Source organism: Vulpes vulpes, chromosome 1 (genome assembly GCF_048418805.1).
Source record: "Vulpes vulpes isolate BD-2025 chromosome 1, VulVul3, whole genome shotgun sequence".
In the NCBI taxonomy this organism is placed as follows: domain Eukaryota; kingdom Metazoa; phylum Chordata; class Mammalia; order Carnivora; family Canidae; genus Vulpes; species Vulpes vulpes.
The window spans coordinates 117,112,786-117,130,519 of record NC_132780.1 but is presented as its reverse complement, the minus strand read 5'-3'; the positions used below and the strand labels follow the sequence as shown (position 1 = coordinate 117,130,519).

Sequence of the window (17,734 nt, the reverse complement as noted above, 5' to 3'; positions counted from 1 at the left end):
AGGATGCCAAAGTGGAGGAGGAACTTAGCTAAAGGACATATTATTTTGTAAGTTGGAAGGCCTTAGACACAACTTAGTCTAATGCTCTTGTTTTATATTCAAGGAGATGACAACCCAGACAGATTATATTTGTTTAAATCCTCAAGTCTAGTTGATGGCAGAACCAGTAAAGGCAAAGCAAGAATAGGAGATTGGTACCAGATTCTGAGGAGCCCTTAAAACCAATCATAAATGAATAAATTGGAATTAACCCTGTAAACAAAGAAATACTACTGACATTTTGAGAAAAGGGGGAGTGAAGTGTAAGATTTACAAACAAGCAGTGTGAAAAGCCAATGCCAAAAGCAAGGAATTTTGGTGACTATCTAGCCTTTCTTACCTGGAGCTTCTCATTTGAACTCCAGAACACAAATAATGATTTGAGTGATGATTTTTCTCCATCCTAACAAGGATGGTGTGTAACTAGTACCAGTCTAGATGCACAGGAAAGAGGTGAATTCATTATGTACAATCACGGACCTTCAGGCTTGGCTTCCTTTTAGATTGCTGGTTGAAAAAAGGCTGGCAGAAGAAGTAAAGGACAGATGTGAAAGACACTGCAAGTAGAATCTGGTAACTGGTATTATGGCTCTTGTGAGGGAAGAAATAATAATAAATTATTCCCATGTTATGAGCTTGTAAACTGAAATGTGCCAATATCTCTAAAAGATATCATCAAGAGTAGAGGAGTCAGGAGTTCTAATCTAGGGAGAAAATAATTAGTTAACATGAGACTTTCTGGGGTACCAACAAAGAATAAAAGGGAAAAAAAATTTAGTATCTGGAAATCTTGGATTATGGGAAGATTAAATTTTCTATTGGTTTTCCTATGGTTCTTATAGTTTGGTTCTTCATGGGTGGGTTTTTACAATATACTCAGGTTCAGTCGGGCACAATATTGGTAAAAACATATCTAACAAATAAATTTCAGTTTGTACAAGAGCCAATCAGTTTCCAGCATCACTAGAATGATAATGTAGAATCGAGAGGCCTGCAGAAAAACCTTAAGAATTAACAGAATCTTGTGTAAAATAGGAAAATACCTGTGATGACAAAATTGGCATTATTTTAAGCCAAGAATTAATAGTTTCTTCCCATTTAAGTGAGGATAAACCTAAATTTGGTCCTGCATGTGCTTGAGTATGCTTAAGTATACTAATGCCCAAACTTCTTGGATTCTTTCCTGATATGCATGTTCTTGGGCTTACTGTGGGCTTATTGCATCTTCCAGCTGACGTTCAGAAGTGAAGTCGGAGCCATCTGTGGTCATTAAAGTTCCCATGACAGTTTTTACTAGAGGGTTATGGCCCAATTCCAAACCGAGTAATTCTGTTTTATAGCTCCTCCTCCCTTTTCAATTATAATAATCTTCATTTCCTCCTCTATACTGGTTTCACCCCAGAGGTGTAAGGCATGAAGTTCAAGATGGAAGAAAGAATATGCAAGAAACTAGCTAGGTCTTCATATTTCCTATACAGCTCTCAGTATGGAGTACAAATCTGGCTGAGTTATCAAAAGCTATCACCCCAGTGTCTTTCAATCAAAGGCAATCAAAGCCATGAAGAACATTGAATTTATATTAGCATGAAAGACTTATTCAAATGAACACTAAATACCAACCTGATTTCTCCAGAGTAGCTTTCCCAGGTGATGGGAGTAAACAAGTCCTCGAGACTCAAGGTTAAGGGAAAATTGCAAAAGGTACTCTTCAGAACTAAATATGAATAAATCGAACCCCCATGTCAGATCTGACTAAAGAAAAAGCCAGTATTTTTTAAATGAGATGATATCATGCTCTCCTTCCTTTGGAAATTTTTAGAAATACTAATACAATAAAACTTTGGAAGAAAAATCCTCCAAATGCCTAGGTAAAGATGAAATGGGGTAAATTGATGATGGATCACTTATAAAATCATGATTACTTTACATCTCTCAAATAAAATAACGCCATTTTAAAAGTGATTTAAAGAGAAAGAACTTTCAAACGCAATGTCCACCAAACCATACCCAATGCCTATTGCCCTTCCCCCTCTAGAACCCTACACATAAGATTCTAGATAGCCAAATCGAGTTGCCCTCAAAACGTGCAACATGTACCTAGAAATTTAGCTGCAAATTAATTGTTAGAAATTGAGAATTTTCTTTTTAAAGAAATGCTGCTTTGATTTGTGGGGTGGGGAGGCAAATAATGGAAACATTTGCCTCTACTGGAGTTTAGATGGAACTGTGGAAGGCATCCTTGGAATAGCTGTTAAGGATCTAGTTTGGTGATCAGGAGATTTTACTTCTCAGTTTATACTTCAAGCAAGTAAATTGGTTTCTGAACCAAAACAGAGTGAAAAATGGACTTGCTTTTTAATAGCTCCTGCTCTAGGCCAATTCTTAGGCTAGTTGTGCTAAGGAATTCTGAAGCCCCTTAGATTTAGATTCTGAAGCAGCCAATTTTTGCTTAACCTTTGGAGATCATTTATTTATTTATTATTTTCCTCATCTAGTTCTTTTATATAGTCATTAATGGGAAGATATTAGGGTCGCTCAAATTCTCATTTAAAAATAACATTTTCTGAATAGTTATTGGAACTGGGATTATAAATAATGGATGTAAGGCTAATTACCAAAATTCTACATTTAGCGCAAACTGGTGCATATGGAGACAACAGCTCAATATTTTAGAAAGTGCCAATTTGCTAAAAATAGATAAATATGATGATTATTGCTGGAATTAATTCAAGGACATTCAAAATGAGATGACTAATATCAAGGGGTAGCATTTCTCTGATACTAATCCAAGGGAGATATTTTACACCCATTATTGCCCAATCCTTTTGCAGAAATGAATCCCCAAAACTAGAAAAGAAAGACTAACCCCACATGAAATTATCGAGAATATAGGGCAGCTAGTATTCCTCTTAAACAGGTAGTACCTACCAGAGCAGATCCTGGAAGACCCTGAAAACCCAGTGCTTATCAATTCCAAGTGTGTGGAGACTTGCCCTAACCTTTCTTTTTTGTGGGATTGGTTGCCTGTTGTGGTTACTGCTTCCTTTTTGAAGGAATGGATGTCAGGGATGATAACCCTACCAATTATAGGAATATACAACTAGGACAAACTGAAAGCAACCAAAAGGAAAAATTAGTGATCCACCACATTTGGTAAGTCCCTCTTAATCTGGGTAGCTACCCTGTTACACACATCCACATGTATGTATGTGTGGGCTTCCAAAAACTGTGTCTAAAGAGTGCAACTTGGCTCTTCTTCCAATCAGAGATAATTGGTCTATTGGTAACTAGCTGATCTAAGAAGGACCAATTGATTCATTCATTCTCATTCTGTCTCTCTATCCGCTCTCTCTGAATGTGAACAGATGATACAAACACACACACACGCACACACACACACATATATATGTCTTTCATTTAGAATTTTGAAGTGTGAGATAGAGAAGCTAGGGTTATTAATAATTGAGTCTTTTAAATTCAGGGCTTCAGAAATAAAGTCTATCTATCTATCTATGATTTCCTGCTTTTGAGGTTCCCAGATCTACTCTGGTTTCTATAAACTTGGTTATTCCACCTCTTAATTTTGTGTGATATCTAGTTTCCCTTTGATAGACTTAAAGTTGGTTTCTGCTACTTGTACCCTATCAAAGTGCACATAAATAAAAGTGTGTGGGGGTGTGCATGTGGAGAAAAAAAAGACAGAGAGACTGAGAGACAGAGACAGAAAGAGGTGGCTACAGGGAGGGATTAAGGAGTGATACCCTTCATAAACTATAAACATAATAAATGATTGTTTCCCTTTCAACACCAGTTTATTTGGAAATTTCTAGTTAATACACCTTCCTATTAAACTCTATATAAGCCCAACATATAAAAGATTTTCCAAAATATGCATGATATTCATTTTTCTATCTTAGACTTTTACTTCTAGGAAAAACAGAATCTTCTGGACAAACCTGACCAATTATTACACTTCAAAATATTTTCAAATGTTATCCACATATTAAGAAATCAAATTCTTTGGGTTACAAAATTCCATTGCTTATGTGAGAATTTCATAAATTTGTTTTATTAAATTGGAGACTATGTCAATCAATCAGGGACATATGAGATCTGAAATGTCCTTTGTAGAGATCCTGAGAGCGTAGAAGATTATATATGGCATTAGAGTTGGGTTGCAAAAGGTTCAGGATTGCATGTCACTTCTTCTGATCAAGGTTAATTCCTGATGCATTGAGGAATCTTGAAGTTGTATGAAAATGGTGCTCAGGTGATAATCTTTGCACTGTGTTTTCCCCCAATCAGGCTTCATCCCCATTGTCAGTTGCTCCTAACCAGCCCCACATGCCTATTCTTCTGCCTGACTGGGCCTTCCTGTGATAGATGTGAGCACAGCATGCCTGGTAATCTTAGTGCTGAGAACCCAGTTTAGATGTGAGGTGGGGGTGGGGATGGGGGTGGGGGAGAAGCAGCCAGTTTAGCAAATGGAGAAGAGAAGAAATCTAAGTGTGAAGGAAAGACTAAAACGGAAAAAGATATAAAAAGAATAGTGGATATTTCTAAATGTGTTTGACCTGACCTTGCATGAGAATTTGAACATTGGCTTTTTAAAATTCTGTTCCTAAAATTTTTAAAGGAAATAATAAAGATATATTATGTCTTATCTATTATCATGGTTACTATTTACTCTGTAGAGAATAAGGGAGGAGAGGAGGGAATTATATATGTAAACACATATATAGTATATATATATATATACACACATATATACATATACACAGACACACACATTTTATACAGAAAGCACAGGTACTTCTTTGCTTCGAACCATGAACACTTTGGGTTTCAGTATGTGGAATTCCTCAGTTAATAATACCTTACACTTGAAAAACACATTGTTTGCAAAATACTTTTATTTTTATCACTTTATTTAAGCCTCATGCTAATTTATTAGAAAAGGCAAGTCAGGATTTGGTGTGTCCTTTTTATGTGCCTACTATATCAATGGATAAACTGAGGCTCAGGAAGATTAAGTTACTTACCCAAGGTCACAGGACAAGCAATTGGCAGACCCAGGTCTAGAATTCAGGGGAAGGGTTTATTTCACTACAAAGACATGAAACAGGACATTAAACAAAGAACATCTAAAAGAATAAGATCTGTAAATAATTAAGGATAGGAAATCTGGAAGAATCACATTCCCATACTATAACCCGAACTCACTGCCAAGTATGCCACTCTGATCTAAGCAGACAGGAAAGGGAATTGTAACTTTGACCACAACCACCCTGTGAGGAGGACCAATGGAATTGACTATGCATTTACACAAAGCCAGCTCTGAATAAGTTCACAGGAATGGTGTGTTCCAAAATATCACCCCTAATGGCCCATTATTCATTATGATGATCTCTCCCTTCCTCCTTTTTTTTTTTTTTTTAAGATTTTATTTATTTGTTTATTTTAGAGAGAAAGCACATGCGAGCAGAGAGTGGGGGCAGAGGGAGAAGGAGAGAAGCAGACTCCCTAATGAATGAGGAGCCCTACCTGGGGCTCAATCTCAGGACCCCGAGATCATGACCTGAGCTGAAACCAAGAGACAGAAGCTCAACTGACTGAGCCACCCAGGTGCCCCCTCTCTCTCCTACTTTCATTCCTTCAATGAATTTTTTTTTTTTAATTGAGAAGGTAGTATGTGCTAGACATAGCTTAAAATATCTATTTTGTCTAAAACACCTCTTTGGAAAGTTGGAAGGAATACTCTTTTTGAAGTTCTTTTTTCATAGCCTCACACGTCAAACACTAGCATGAGCTGGTATTACTTAATCAGAAAACTCCCCCTGGACCTGAAGAAGGAGAACAAAAGAAAAACTCAAAGAAAGAGATTGAAAGAGATTGAGAGCAACGAGCAAGATATGGAATAAGGGTGTGGAGATTAGAAAATATCACCCAGCTTTCTCAGTTGAAGACAAAGTTCACCTACAAATCATTTTATCTTACTACTCTTCTCAAGGCCATGCCAATTCATTCACAGAAAATATACTGCGTAGAGTCTGGCCAAGAGCATTTTCATGGAGAGCTGTGGTTGCTATTTGCCCAATATTAACCACAATAGGCCTACTTCAGAATCCAAATCCCTTCAGTCTATTCAAATGTAAGAAGGATAAAGTTGATCTGATTCTCATTCAAGTAACAGATATTTGAGGGGCTACTTATCATATAACCACCTTTAACCTCCAGGAAAGGTTCCCCTTTGTGGAATAGTATTATATAGGTACTTCAATGGAAAGGAAAGAAACCCAAGTGAAGGTAAAATTGATTCGTGAGCACAGACACGGGGGCACAGGGCAACACTACATATATTTTTGGAGATTTGTGTATCAGTGAAGTAAATCAGCTAGGAACGAGAGATTGAGTCAAGTTCTATTGGAACAGTTGTGGAGCAAAGCAACATGTGTGAGTACTGTAGGGTTTTAAAGGAAGGGCAGTGGAAGATCCAAGACTGGTAACCATGTGTCTGACCTGGCACTTTGCTAACTTAAGGGGGTGGACTAGTTTGCTGGATTGGTGGGGGAGGAGGACACCAAAGGAAGGTTTCCAGATAGTACCAGTTATGGTAGTTTGGAGAATTGCAATGTAAATGGACTCATTTTTAACCTACTTTCATTAAAAACTGATGGTTGTCATATTTATAGTTTGATAATAAGAATCAACAATGATTGGCTGCATCTCAAAATTTGATGCCAATAGATTAAACAAAAATCTACTAATGGAAAAAAAAAATCTACTAGTGGTTTCATCCATTTAAATATGCCACAATTTAGAGTAAGCCTGCTTTTATACTTATTTAGGAAACATGTTATCCACAGGTAAAACCAGTTACTCTATGTGTCAAACATTGTAATAGGCCTGGAAGTAGAGAAAGAATGAAGATTCCACCCAAGCAGCTCATAGTAGAGACACCAGTTAATGAAAAAAAAAAAAAAAAAAAAAAAAAAAGAACAAATGCTATTTAGTGCAACAAGTGATTTAATAGCGATGCTACAAACTATAGCATGGTCACAAAGAAAGTGGAACTTTGGGAGGTCAAGAATGTTTGCTCCAAAGAGCAAACTCTGACAGAGGAAATGGGAATTTTCCAGGCAGAAGGAATATACAGTATGAGCAAAGGCACCAAGGCTTGAAATGCAGATGTGGTATCATATGGTTGGACGAACGGGTACTTGAGGATGGCAATGGAAAGATAGGAAAGCCGAGGTCATGTTATCCATGTACTATAGTTTATAGTTAACAGGGGACCACTAGTGGATTTTAACAAGAAAGATAATACAGATTTGCATTAGGTAAAGGTAAGTGTGGTGTTCTACGCGAGGAGAGTTGGAAGAAAGCAAGATGGAGATAGGAAGTCCATGCAAGAAGCTATTGCCTCCGTCCTGATGAGAGGTAATGGAAGTCGGAACCAGGATATTTGTGATAGAGTTGAAAAGCAGAGGATAGATTCAAAAGCTTTTTACCTAGAATCAAGAAATTTATTACCTGGAATTGAGGACTGAAAGCAAGGACTGCCTTCACATTACTCCCAGGTTCCTAGAGCCCAGAAGCTGGTTAGATGGTGTTATAGCAGAAGGGTTGGAATTTGGAGGAAGATTAAGTGGAACAACACAGAAGACACTGAGTCTGGTTTTCTACATAATGAATGTGGGTGTCTCTGAAATGCCTAGACCTACTAATATCCATGGGTCAGGTGCTGAAGAAAGAAATCCAGTCTACAGATTGGGAAACCTCCCAACATGGATGAGATCACCTAGAATTCATGTATCAAATGAGAAGTGGATCAAGATCATCAGCCAGAAGATAACTGATATTTGAGGGGAAAAGAGTGAAAAAGTCAGCAAGGAGGACTAAGAAAAGCGTATCTGAGAGGGAGGAGAGCCAGGGCAGCTGGGAGCCCAGTGAGGAATTTCAGGAAGAGGAATGGACGATACAAAATACCAAAGAGATATCAAGTAAGATGGAAACCAAAGAGTCACTGGAAGTGGTATCTTTTTTAGGATATGAGAACAGAATAAAAATAAATGAAATAGTGAATAAGGAGTGATAAATAGAAGGAATCACCCCTGATGGGAAGAACTGCTCGTTAATAGTAGGCTCACAACAACCCTGACAAACTAGGAAGTCCAAGCCAAGACTGACATCGCACAACTTGCAGAGAAAATTTCCTTACCTTTGTACTGATTTTGTCTTCACATGAATTTTGTTTAATCCCTACAAAAACACTTTAGAGTCAGCAAGGTGGGGCTGTTGTTTGGTTGATTTTAGTTTTTTGCTTTTTAGTCTCCAACTTATGGGAGGAAACTGAAGCCCAATATTCATTCAAGATCACAGAATCAGGAAGTGGCATAAACTGAGGACTCTCAGCACAGTGCTCTTCCCAACACTTCAGAGAATCTTAAACTGACTTCAATGGTGCAGAGGCAACTTGATCACACTTCAGAGATTCGGAAGGGAGAAGGGCCCACAATCACTTTCTTGACTGGTAGAAGACCCGCTTGGTTGCCTGAATGCCTCTATGATAGCCAACAGGGAAGTGAATAATCAAATGCTGTATCTTTTCTGGAGATGACATACGTATGTGCATCCTTTGAAATGTTCCTTTAATATCAGAGGAAGATTTTAGATTTGTCTTACTTTATCAGTGAGAACAAGGAGAACATTTGGTTAATATATATGCACTACTGTTGACTGAAACCCGCCCCCCCCCCCCCCCCCTGCTTCTTTATGGGGTCAGGTAAAACTGAGGTATGTGGATTCATCAGCCCCAGGCACTGCATTGACAATTCCACCATGACGGAGGCAAAGGAGACCCAGGCTACTCTCCCTCTCACTGAACAGAAGCTCTGCCATTTCGCATAAAACATGAAAGGTTTCTGTAGTTTTGCCAACTCAGCAAGAGAGAAAATTAACCCTACATTTTCTTATCCCAATTGCCTCGGCATGGGTGTGGAGGAGGGGGGGGGATCCTAAGTTACAGACCCACAGCATGAGGGAGAGGGCTCATTGTGTATGCACCCTGGCAGGGATTCGAAGGAATTACAGTCACCAGATAGGAACTCATTTCTAGATTTACCATGAATTTTCTAAGGTTCTCTGCAAGTCTACATAATTTGGCAGGAAAAAAAAAAAAAAAAAGCCCTTACATGATTTCTTCTGTTTAAATTTGGAAACGTGTGATAGAAATCACCATTGAAAAAAAAAACCCAAAACAGTTTCAATTATATTAAGTAAAATGCCTCCATTTAATTAATTCACTTAGTCCCTGGGTGACACTGGGTGTGGCTCAGTGAGATTTAGGAGGAATCCAATTTATCACTAGGAGGAATCGGCTGCACCAAGCAGTAAGGCGGCATCCTTCCACACCTTTCCAACACTGCAAGGGAAAGGCGCAGTGAGGCTGGCATTCCAAACGACATATCACACTCTCCCCAGATAAAAATTTATTTGTTTTACGAGGAAAAAAAAGCAGATGTTGGTGGGGTTGAGAGGTGGGGGACAGAGGGGCTACTTGCTTGCCCTGGTTTTCTTTACACTTGGATTACAATTTAAAATCCTTATCTTGAAACAAAGGAAAACAGCTCAGTTTTCTGGCTTTGTGGACACAGATCCCATCTTGCAAGTTTTTCATCATCTGCAGTACGCATGGTAATTACGCTATTTAAAGTTAGCCCCAAGATATTTGAAAATCAGAAACTAATAAGGTCTCAGGGATCCTTTTATTCTATTCCTCCTTTGCACACTCCTTTACCATGTTCTCATGGCCACCCCGCTCCCATTCTCTTCTTCCTGCTGTAATAATCCATCGTGGTAATTAATGGCTAATAAAGATCCTTTACGCTTTCTCCTCACCCACTGGCCGTGTATTACAACTCAGAAATCCAAGGTTGCTTCTTTATGCGGCTCAAGTGGAAGAGGAAGGAAGTGCAGTCCCTCCAGCCCCCTCCCACGTTTCTGCTGGATTCCATGGGTGTGGCAGCATGTAGACCTTTGCAGGGTTTTGCCCTTGTTTTATTCCCTGTTAAGGCCTAGGACTGATTAATAGACGGCAGGAGGATAAACACAACGGGGTTCAGCCCAATTGAATGATAAAGGATCATTTTACCCCCAAGCAGGAAACCTGTGTGAGACTTAGTACTCACGCTATGTAAATGCCAGTCAGGGTAGTGTGCAGCCCACGCCCTGAATACACCATTTCCTTCTGTCTGATTTAATGGTATCCGAAATACTGACTTACGTGAATGGTGCACAGCAGTACTCCAGAGGGCACATGGCCATGCCACACAGAAGTACACATGCATGAAATGCATGGGCAGATATGACGATTTCTTCACCTTTCCTTTTCTCTCTTGACTACGATTTATGCTAAAACCCATGCAGGCGTGTGGAAGCTGTACAGGGTACACGCATGACCGTCGTACATGAGGTATGCGGATGCTCTACACATTTACATGCGAATTTCTACAACTCCCCAAACACACAATTTCAGCTTTCTCACTTTGCACATCACAGTGAATGCTTGGGGCTGGGAGTGAGATAGAACCCAAGTGAAGGCAGCTGTCCCCTTTTTGGGGGGGGAAAGGAAGGGAATACTTAGAGCTTCAAATCCTTTTCTAAAATTATGCTTGATTTCTTTTGTTGAAGGGGGTGTGTGTGTCTCCTTGTGTGTGTGTACATGGGGTGGCAAAAAGTTGTAAACCGGCATATTTTTCTATCTAAAAGGAAACCTTTTTTAATGAATAGCATTGGCTTCCTTAGGGCTCCGCCTTCCTAAATTTTATTTCCTCTGCTCACCAGTGGGGTAACCTCAGAACGTTTCCTTGACAGTGTGCTTAACCCAGCCACCTGTATCTATTGCATTTTATGTATTAGAATGAAGGAAGACAAGGAAAGGAAATGTCCTGGTTTGAAAAATGAGCCAATGGAAGCATCAATCTCTGGAACCATTGAGCAGTTTGGGGAAGTGGTGCATGTAAGACTCTCATGCTCTTTTTCAAACACAGCTACACAAACCACACACACAAAACCCTGGAGTGTCTGCTACTTTTTAATATTTATTTATTTATTTATTTATTTATTTATTTATTTATTTAACTTATTTATTTTTCCCTTGCCTCTCCACCCCCTGCACCCACTGATCTGATATTCTGCTCCTGTTTCCCTTCCCCTTCCTCTCCTTCTTCATCCTCCACACCACCCACCCCTCACCCGTCCTTCCCAGGGCGCTGGCTAAATGTGCAAAGCTGGCAGACTGTTTCTTCACCACTCCCCTCCACCCCCTTCGGATTCAGCGAGTGTATTACAAATTGCCCAATATCCAATACCTGTACAGGAATAATGCCCAAATCCCATCTCTTGCACCCCACCCCAAGGCAATCAATCTGCAAAGGGCTCTTTTGACCTACCTCCCCTCCCACGAGTATGCACACGCACGCACACACACACTCACCCACATCTCACACCCATTTTTTTCTCTTTAACCTTCGCCAAAATCACTCAAACATGTTCCAATGAATGTTTGAAAGCTTCATTTGGAGAATGCCAGAGCACTGCCGGTTGCTGCAGAACACTGAACTCGTCATTGCTCCCCACCCTCAGCCCAATCAAGTTTCTAAAATGTCTTTCAAGAAATAAGTGAGCAATTTGAAATAGAAGAGAAACCTGGGTAGTGGGGGAGGGATGGAGGGACACGGATTCTCGCAAAGCTCTTATGTGTCCCTCTTCTGATGAAAATGAGTCACCATGCTTATTATCCAAAATGTTAGCCCGGCTCCGGTCACTGACAATCCCAGGAAAGATGCAGGGGAAGGGAGAAGAGGAAAGACCTGATTTCCAACAGGTAATACTCGGCTCGTCTTTCCCATCCCATCGGAGCCCAAGGCTCCTAGGGGCGTGGTCCACCCTCTCCTCCGACCAGCTGGTGCACAATCGGCTACCGATCTTGGGAAGGGGATTTTCTCCCCCTGCACCTCCAATCTCTCCCCCAACCCCAGTTGTCTTTGGAACCTCTTTAAGAGCAAATAAACAAATTTCACTTAAAAAAAAAGAAACACCTTCCAAATCACAGTTTCATTCATTCATTGAAAAATAAATAAATAAACCCTTCACATGTTTTTTCCATTAATACCTGCGCCCCTTTGAAGCTCATGCATGTACGAAATAAGGCTTCCTCCGCAGCACATGTGAGAAAATTGCACGACAGAGCAAGCAACACTCATTACAGAATAGGATTCCTTCAACCCTGCCTTTTGCAAATGATTTAAAGGATCGCCTCCCCATCTTGTAGGTAGAGTCCACATCCTCTCCCCACACCCCTTTCTATATCCACACCCGCAAAACCAGAGACCTAAAACGCTGAGCATTCACCAAGAGCCCCTCGCCCCCCAAAAAATCTTATTTCTAGCCGGACCGGCATATATTTCCACCCCCCCACCCCAACCTCATCCTAATTAGCCGCAGCATTCCCAAACCAAGAGCATGAAAGACAGACAGAATGGAATAAAAGCTGGGATGCAACCATCAGTTACCATATGCTAAGGAAACGCAAGCACCATGGCCAGAGCAGAAGCAGTTAAAAAAAAAATTTTTTTTTTTTCCCTGCCTTTACAGGGAAATATTGTAGTCTGGTAATTTCACAACAGCAAGAAGTAAAAATCTTTAGCTCTACCTGTTTGGTTCTTCTCATACAGCACAGCATGGTTGTATCGTCCCTTGCCTTCTTCCTGCCTTCTCTCCTTCCTCCTCTCTCTTTCTTATTCCCCCCCTCTCCACCTCTTTTCTGCTCGCTTGCTCACTCGCTCTCTCGCGCTAGCGCGCTCTCCCTCTCCCTCCCTCCCTCCCTCCCTCCCTCTCCCTCTCTCTCTCTCTCTCTCTCTCTCTCTCTCTTGCTCACACACACCAGGGCAGTTAGCAGCAACTGTAAGGTCCGCGGCTACTGCTCAGCGCACATGCTCCCGCTCCCTCTCCCTCTCCCTCCCCCTCCCTCTCCCTGCCTCTCTCCTCTCTCCTTTTCCCTCTCTTCCCCTCTTTTCTCCCCCTTTCCCTACCCCCCACCCCCGTCTTGTCTTTTTCTTCCTTTTCTCTTTCTCAGAATTGTTCACTAGCTTTCAATGACTAATCACTTCCCCAGCCCCCACCCCCATTCTAGACAGTCACCCCCTCCCAGTCCCCTGCCAGCCTCATGAATATTTAAACATCTCCAATCTGGACCCAATTACCCACCGACTTTCCCACTGCATTGAGAGGATGGTGGGGTGGGGGTAGAGAAGGATATTCCAGCCGGTTCAGGAGATTGGATGGAATGTGTTTTAGGCAAGAGGGGCTTGAGGAACGCTTGCATTTCTTTACTAACTCTTCTCTTTTCCCATATCATAAAAGCAAAGAACAGCTTAGTCAGACCTGTACCAATATCAGTTGTAGTTGCTATTTAGATTTAATGTACAGTTAAATAATTGTGAGGATTAAGTTCTCTCAAAAAAAATGAAATAATATATAATTATTAATAATTGTGAGGATTAAGTTCTCTCCAAAAAATGAAACAATATATAAATATCATACACTATGTATACTGTTCTCACTATTCATATAATCTAAAATACATACATTTAAGCTTAAATATGCACAAAGAACACATCTCATGTATGCTCTGATATCCTTGAGAAATCCACATGAATATGTAGCATTTTTAAACATTCTAAGCATTTAAGTTAAGAAATGGTAACTAATGTTCAGGAATTAGAATTCATATCTCAGATCACAGGGTGGTTCTTAATGGACTCACACCTGTTTGAGAATTGGGGTGTCTTCTAATTTTGCTTAAAAACCGGAGCACATTTGAAAAATAAGTCTGTAATACTAATGGTGCCCCAAATGATTTTTTACACTTTGGTCAAGAAGAATAAAAGTTAACAATTGTTATGAGAAGAAAACATATATTACAATGTCTATGTCTTCGATTCCTTCTATGGTCTTTTATAATTTGAGTAGAGGAAAATACTACTTTAAGAAAAAGTGTATATGACACAATTTTTAGACATATAGTTCTGTGTGATCTTGAGAATGTTACTGACCCTCTCTGACCTAATTTTTGAATCTATCAAATAGGGATTATAATGCTAACAAGTTGTGAGGACCAAATAATATAATGTATGTAAAGCATACATTAGAATGGAGCCATTCATAATATGTAGTAGCTTACCTCAGAGACTGTACTTTTCTAACATTTGGTGGCATTTTTAAGTGAATACCTCAAAGAACTTATCAAACTATTTCTTATCTTATTAGTAATGACAAGCATCCCCAATTAAATACCTCATATTCTTTCTAGTGTCTCCTAGACACAAGCCTAGTTAATAGGTATCAACCAGACAGCTTATTATCATACATATTATCAGGATCACTGAGCTTAATAGGTGCTTAATACATTTTAACAAAATTCAAGGTACATCCATCTCAGAATGGACTATCTCAGAGAGACACCCAAGAGGTGATGGTTATAAATTATCCCCAGAGGTCTTTCTGAGCATGACCTGCTTTAAATCTTTCCTTCCTTGCTCTTTTACTCCCGTTTGCTTCTTAATTTTCACATTTTATGATAAGAAACAGAATTAAGCTCTGAGTTTATTTTTTTTCTTTTTAATGTTATAATGAGTCTAGTAAGAGCCAGCTTTCAAAAACAACCTTCTATAGATGTAAGTGGTAGAAGAGGGCAAAGAATGAGTAAGAAATGGCTCCATCAGAGACATTCTGGTTATGGGTAAGGATGGGCCTACCTGCCTGCCCAGAGCTGAAGAGTAGAGAAGAAAGGAGCAGAGGAGGTGAGGACTGGGGACAAAGGAGAAGAAATTGCTTCTTTTGGTGTTTTAACAGAAACCTAACTTGGGGCACCTGGGTGGCTCAGTGGTTGAGCGTCTGTCTTTGGCTCAAGTCCTGATCCTGGAGTCCTGGGATAGTCCTGCATCAGGCTCTCGGAGGGGAGCCTGCCTCTCCCTCTGCTTACACCTCTGCCTCTCTCTCTGTGTCTCTCATGAATAAAGAAATAAATAATCTTTAAAAAAAAAAAGAAAGAAACATAATTTGACTGATAAGATCATTTTGTCAACTATGGCAACGCAGTTGGTCATAGAAAGGGGCCAACTCCTTTCCTTTTCAATACACTTGCCTCAGCCCTCCTAATTATGTCTTGTTTTCCCTTTTATTTTTTGGAAGGAACCTTGGAAACAACATGACATAATGGAGTCAGACAGAGCCTAGAGCTCAAAAGCAGGCATAGGCATGGATGAACTCTGTGGCTAAATACATTAAACCACCCTCTTGGCACCAGTTTCCCCAGTGGTTGACATGCACTGTTTCATCAAATACCCAAAATGAGGGAGGTATGATCATTATTCCTATTTTGATAGGGATACTAAAGCTAAGTGAATTAAGTACCTAGACTAGGTCACATGGCTAATAAGAGGTAAAGCTAGAACTCCAAACCCTCTTAGCCACTAAGCTACGTGGCATTCAATGGGCCTCCATACCCTATTACCCCTAGTCCTTAGGCAATTGGATGATGCAATGTAAGTTTTTGTGTTGAAATGACATCAGCATTCTGCGAGGACACCTACTGACCTGGCCCTTACCTCAGGAGCCATGGAGAACACACCGATGTCCTCAGTAAGCCTGCAATATACTTCTGATCAAACATCACATGCTTCAGCCACTCTCAGGTGCCTCAGTATTTAGAGTCTTCGCCATTCTGAGTGCCTCCTGCTGGATATACTACATTCAGTCAATGAACCTCTTAAAATTATTTTCCAGGAGGGAGCTCAGAATTCCAAATTTAGTTTAAATATTTTGGAATCAATTCCAGTACCTTTTTTCCCCGAGCAATGGAGGTTATAGGATAGTAAAAGAATAAGAAGGAGAAAGGCACACACAAGGCAAGAAAGGAAAATGAAATGAAATAAAATAAAATAAAATAAATACTAGTATTGTCCTGATCCCCAACAGGCAACTAGTCAGTGGATCCACTAATCCTTATCGATATTCTTGCAACCAATCCCAGAAAATGTCTAAACCTAAGCCCCGTGGTTGAACCTCATATAATTTTAATTGGCAGGTTGGCTTCAACAGACTGTCAGGTAACTTCCTAACTGTAGGTTAGGCAGTAACATCATTCTAGAAGAGGGTGAAGAGTGGTGGAGGGCACGTGCCAGTTCCATTCTCAAATCTCTTTGAACTTCATACTAAAGTGATACTGTTTTCTTAATACACCTGGAAATCTCTGGGCTTTACTAAGGGCTCTGTCAGAGAGTGGATCATTTTAGGAATAGGTATGGCACTCGAGAGAAGAGTGTCAGAAGTGCAAGTAGAAGATATGTTCATCTTTTTACTCCCCCTTTCAGGAGCTTATTTTTTTAACTTTCAGGTTTAGCTTTTTACTTGCTGTATTCTTGGACTAGAGCTGCCATAACAAAATATCACAAACTGTGCAGCTTAAACAATAGAAATTTATTTCCTCACAGTTCTGAAGGTTGGAAGTCCAATGGTAAGATTGGTTTCCTCTGAGGGCTCTATAGAAAGTATCTATTCCAGGCTTCTCTCTGTGGCTTTGCAGATGGCCACCCTCTTACCTTCACATGGTTACCTCTTCTCTTCACATGGTTATCCTTCTTTGCACTCAAATCCCCGGTGTCTCTGTGTGTCCAAATATCTTCTTCTCAAAGGACATCAGTCATATTGCGTTAGAGCCCACTCCTCTGACCTCATTTAAGCTCAGTTGCCTATTAAAAAACCCTCTCTCCAAATACAGGCCCATTCTGAGATACTGGCTAGGGCTTCAACGTATGTCTTTTGAAGCACCCAATTCAGCCCATAACACCTGCGTTCCCTATCAGTACTTTTGGGCAACACTTACTTATTCAACATTTTCTGTGTTATAAAAACATCCTGCCCTCAAGGAGATACACACATATGTGACAAATGAAACAAATGCTGTTTGGACAAAACATGATTCAATGTCAAATGTGTGTTACAAGAATTTAGAACATGAAAGAAATCACAATGGACTAGGGTAGACCTTCCATTTCATGATTCGGATTTGAAAAAAGTGCCGAAGACACGATGAGTTTTAGGGAAGGGAAAGGGGTCATGTTGGAAAAGGTAAAATATAGAACTGATCACTGCATGACCAAGGGACTGTCAATATGTAAAAGAGGGGCAGTTGTAAAGCAGGGTCATGAGAGAGAACCTTAGAAGGGCAGACCATAACCAGATAGGGAGAACCCTAAAGGTCAGGCAGAGGGGGTATATTAGTGTCCTAGGGCTACTATACAAATTTCCACAAACTTGAGGACTTAACATAACATAAATTGATTCTTTCAAGGGTGCCTGGGTGGCTCTTCATTTAAGTGTCTGCCTTCAGCTCAGGTCATGATCCCAGAGTCCTGGGATTGAGCCCCACATCGAGCTCCCTGCTCAGCCAGGAGTCTGCTTTGCCTTCTCCCTCCACCCCTCCTCCCCACTTGTCTTCTCTCTCTCTCTCTCTTCTCTCTCTCTCTCTCTCTTTCTGTCCCTCTCTCAAATAAATAAATAAAATCTTTAAAAAAATTATTCTTTCACATTTCCGGGAGTCATAATTTAATGTTGACAGTATTAATTCCTT

The 17,734-nt window shown here is 40.1% G+C and overlaps 1 protein-coding gene across 1 annotated transcript in view; it reads right to left on the bottom strand.

The window, feature by feature from the left end:
- Positions 1 to 13,041, bottom strand: part of GAP43 (growth associated protein 43) — a 101,767-nt gene extending 88,726 nt beyond the window's left edge. Inside the window, exon 1 of the mRNA XM_025990097.2 lies at positions 12,755 to 13,041. Coding sequence (XP_025845882.1) covers positions 12,755 to 12,784 — 30 coding nt within the window. The 5' untranslated portion in view covers positions 12,785 to 13,041. The remainder of the gene's footprint in view (positions 1 to 12,754) is intronic.
- Positions 13,042 to 17,734: the final 4,693 nt, after the last annotated feature.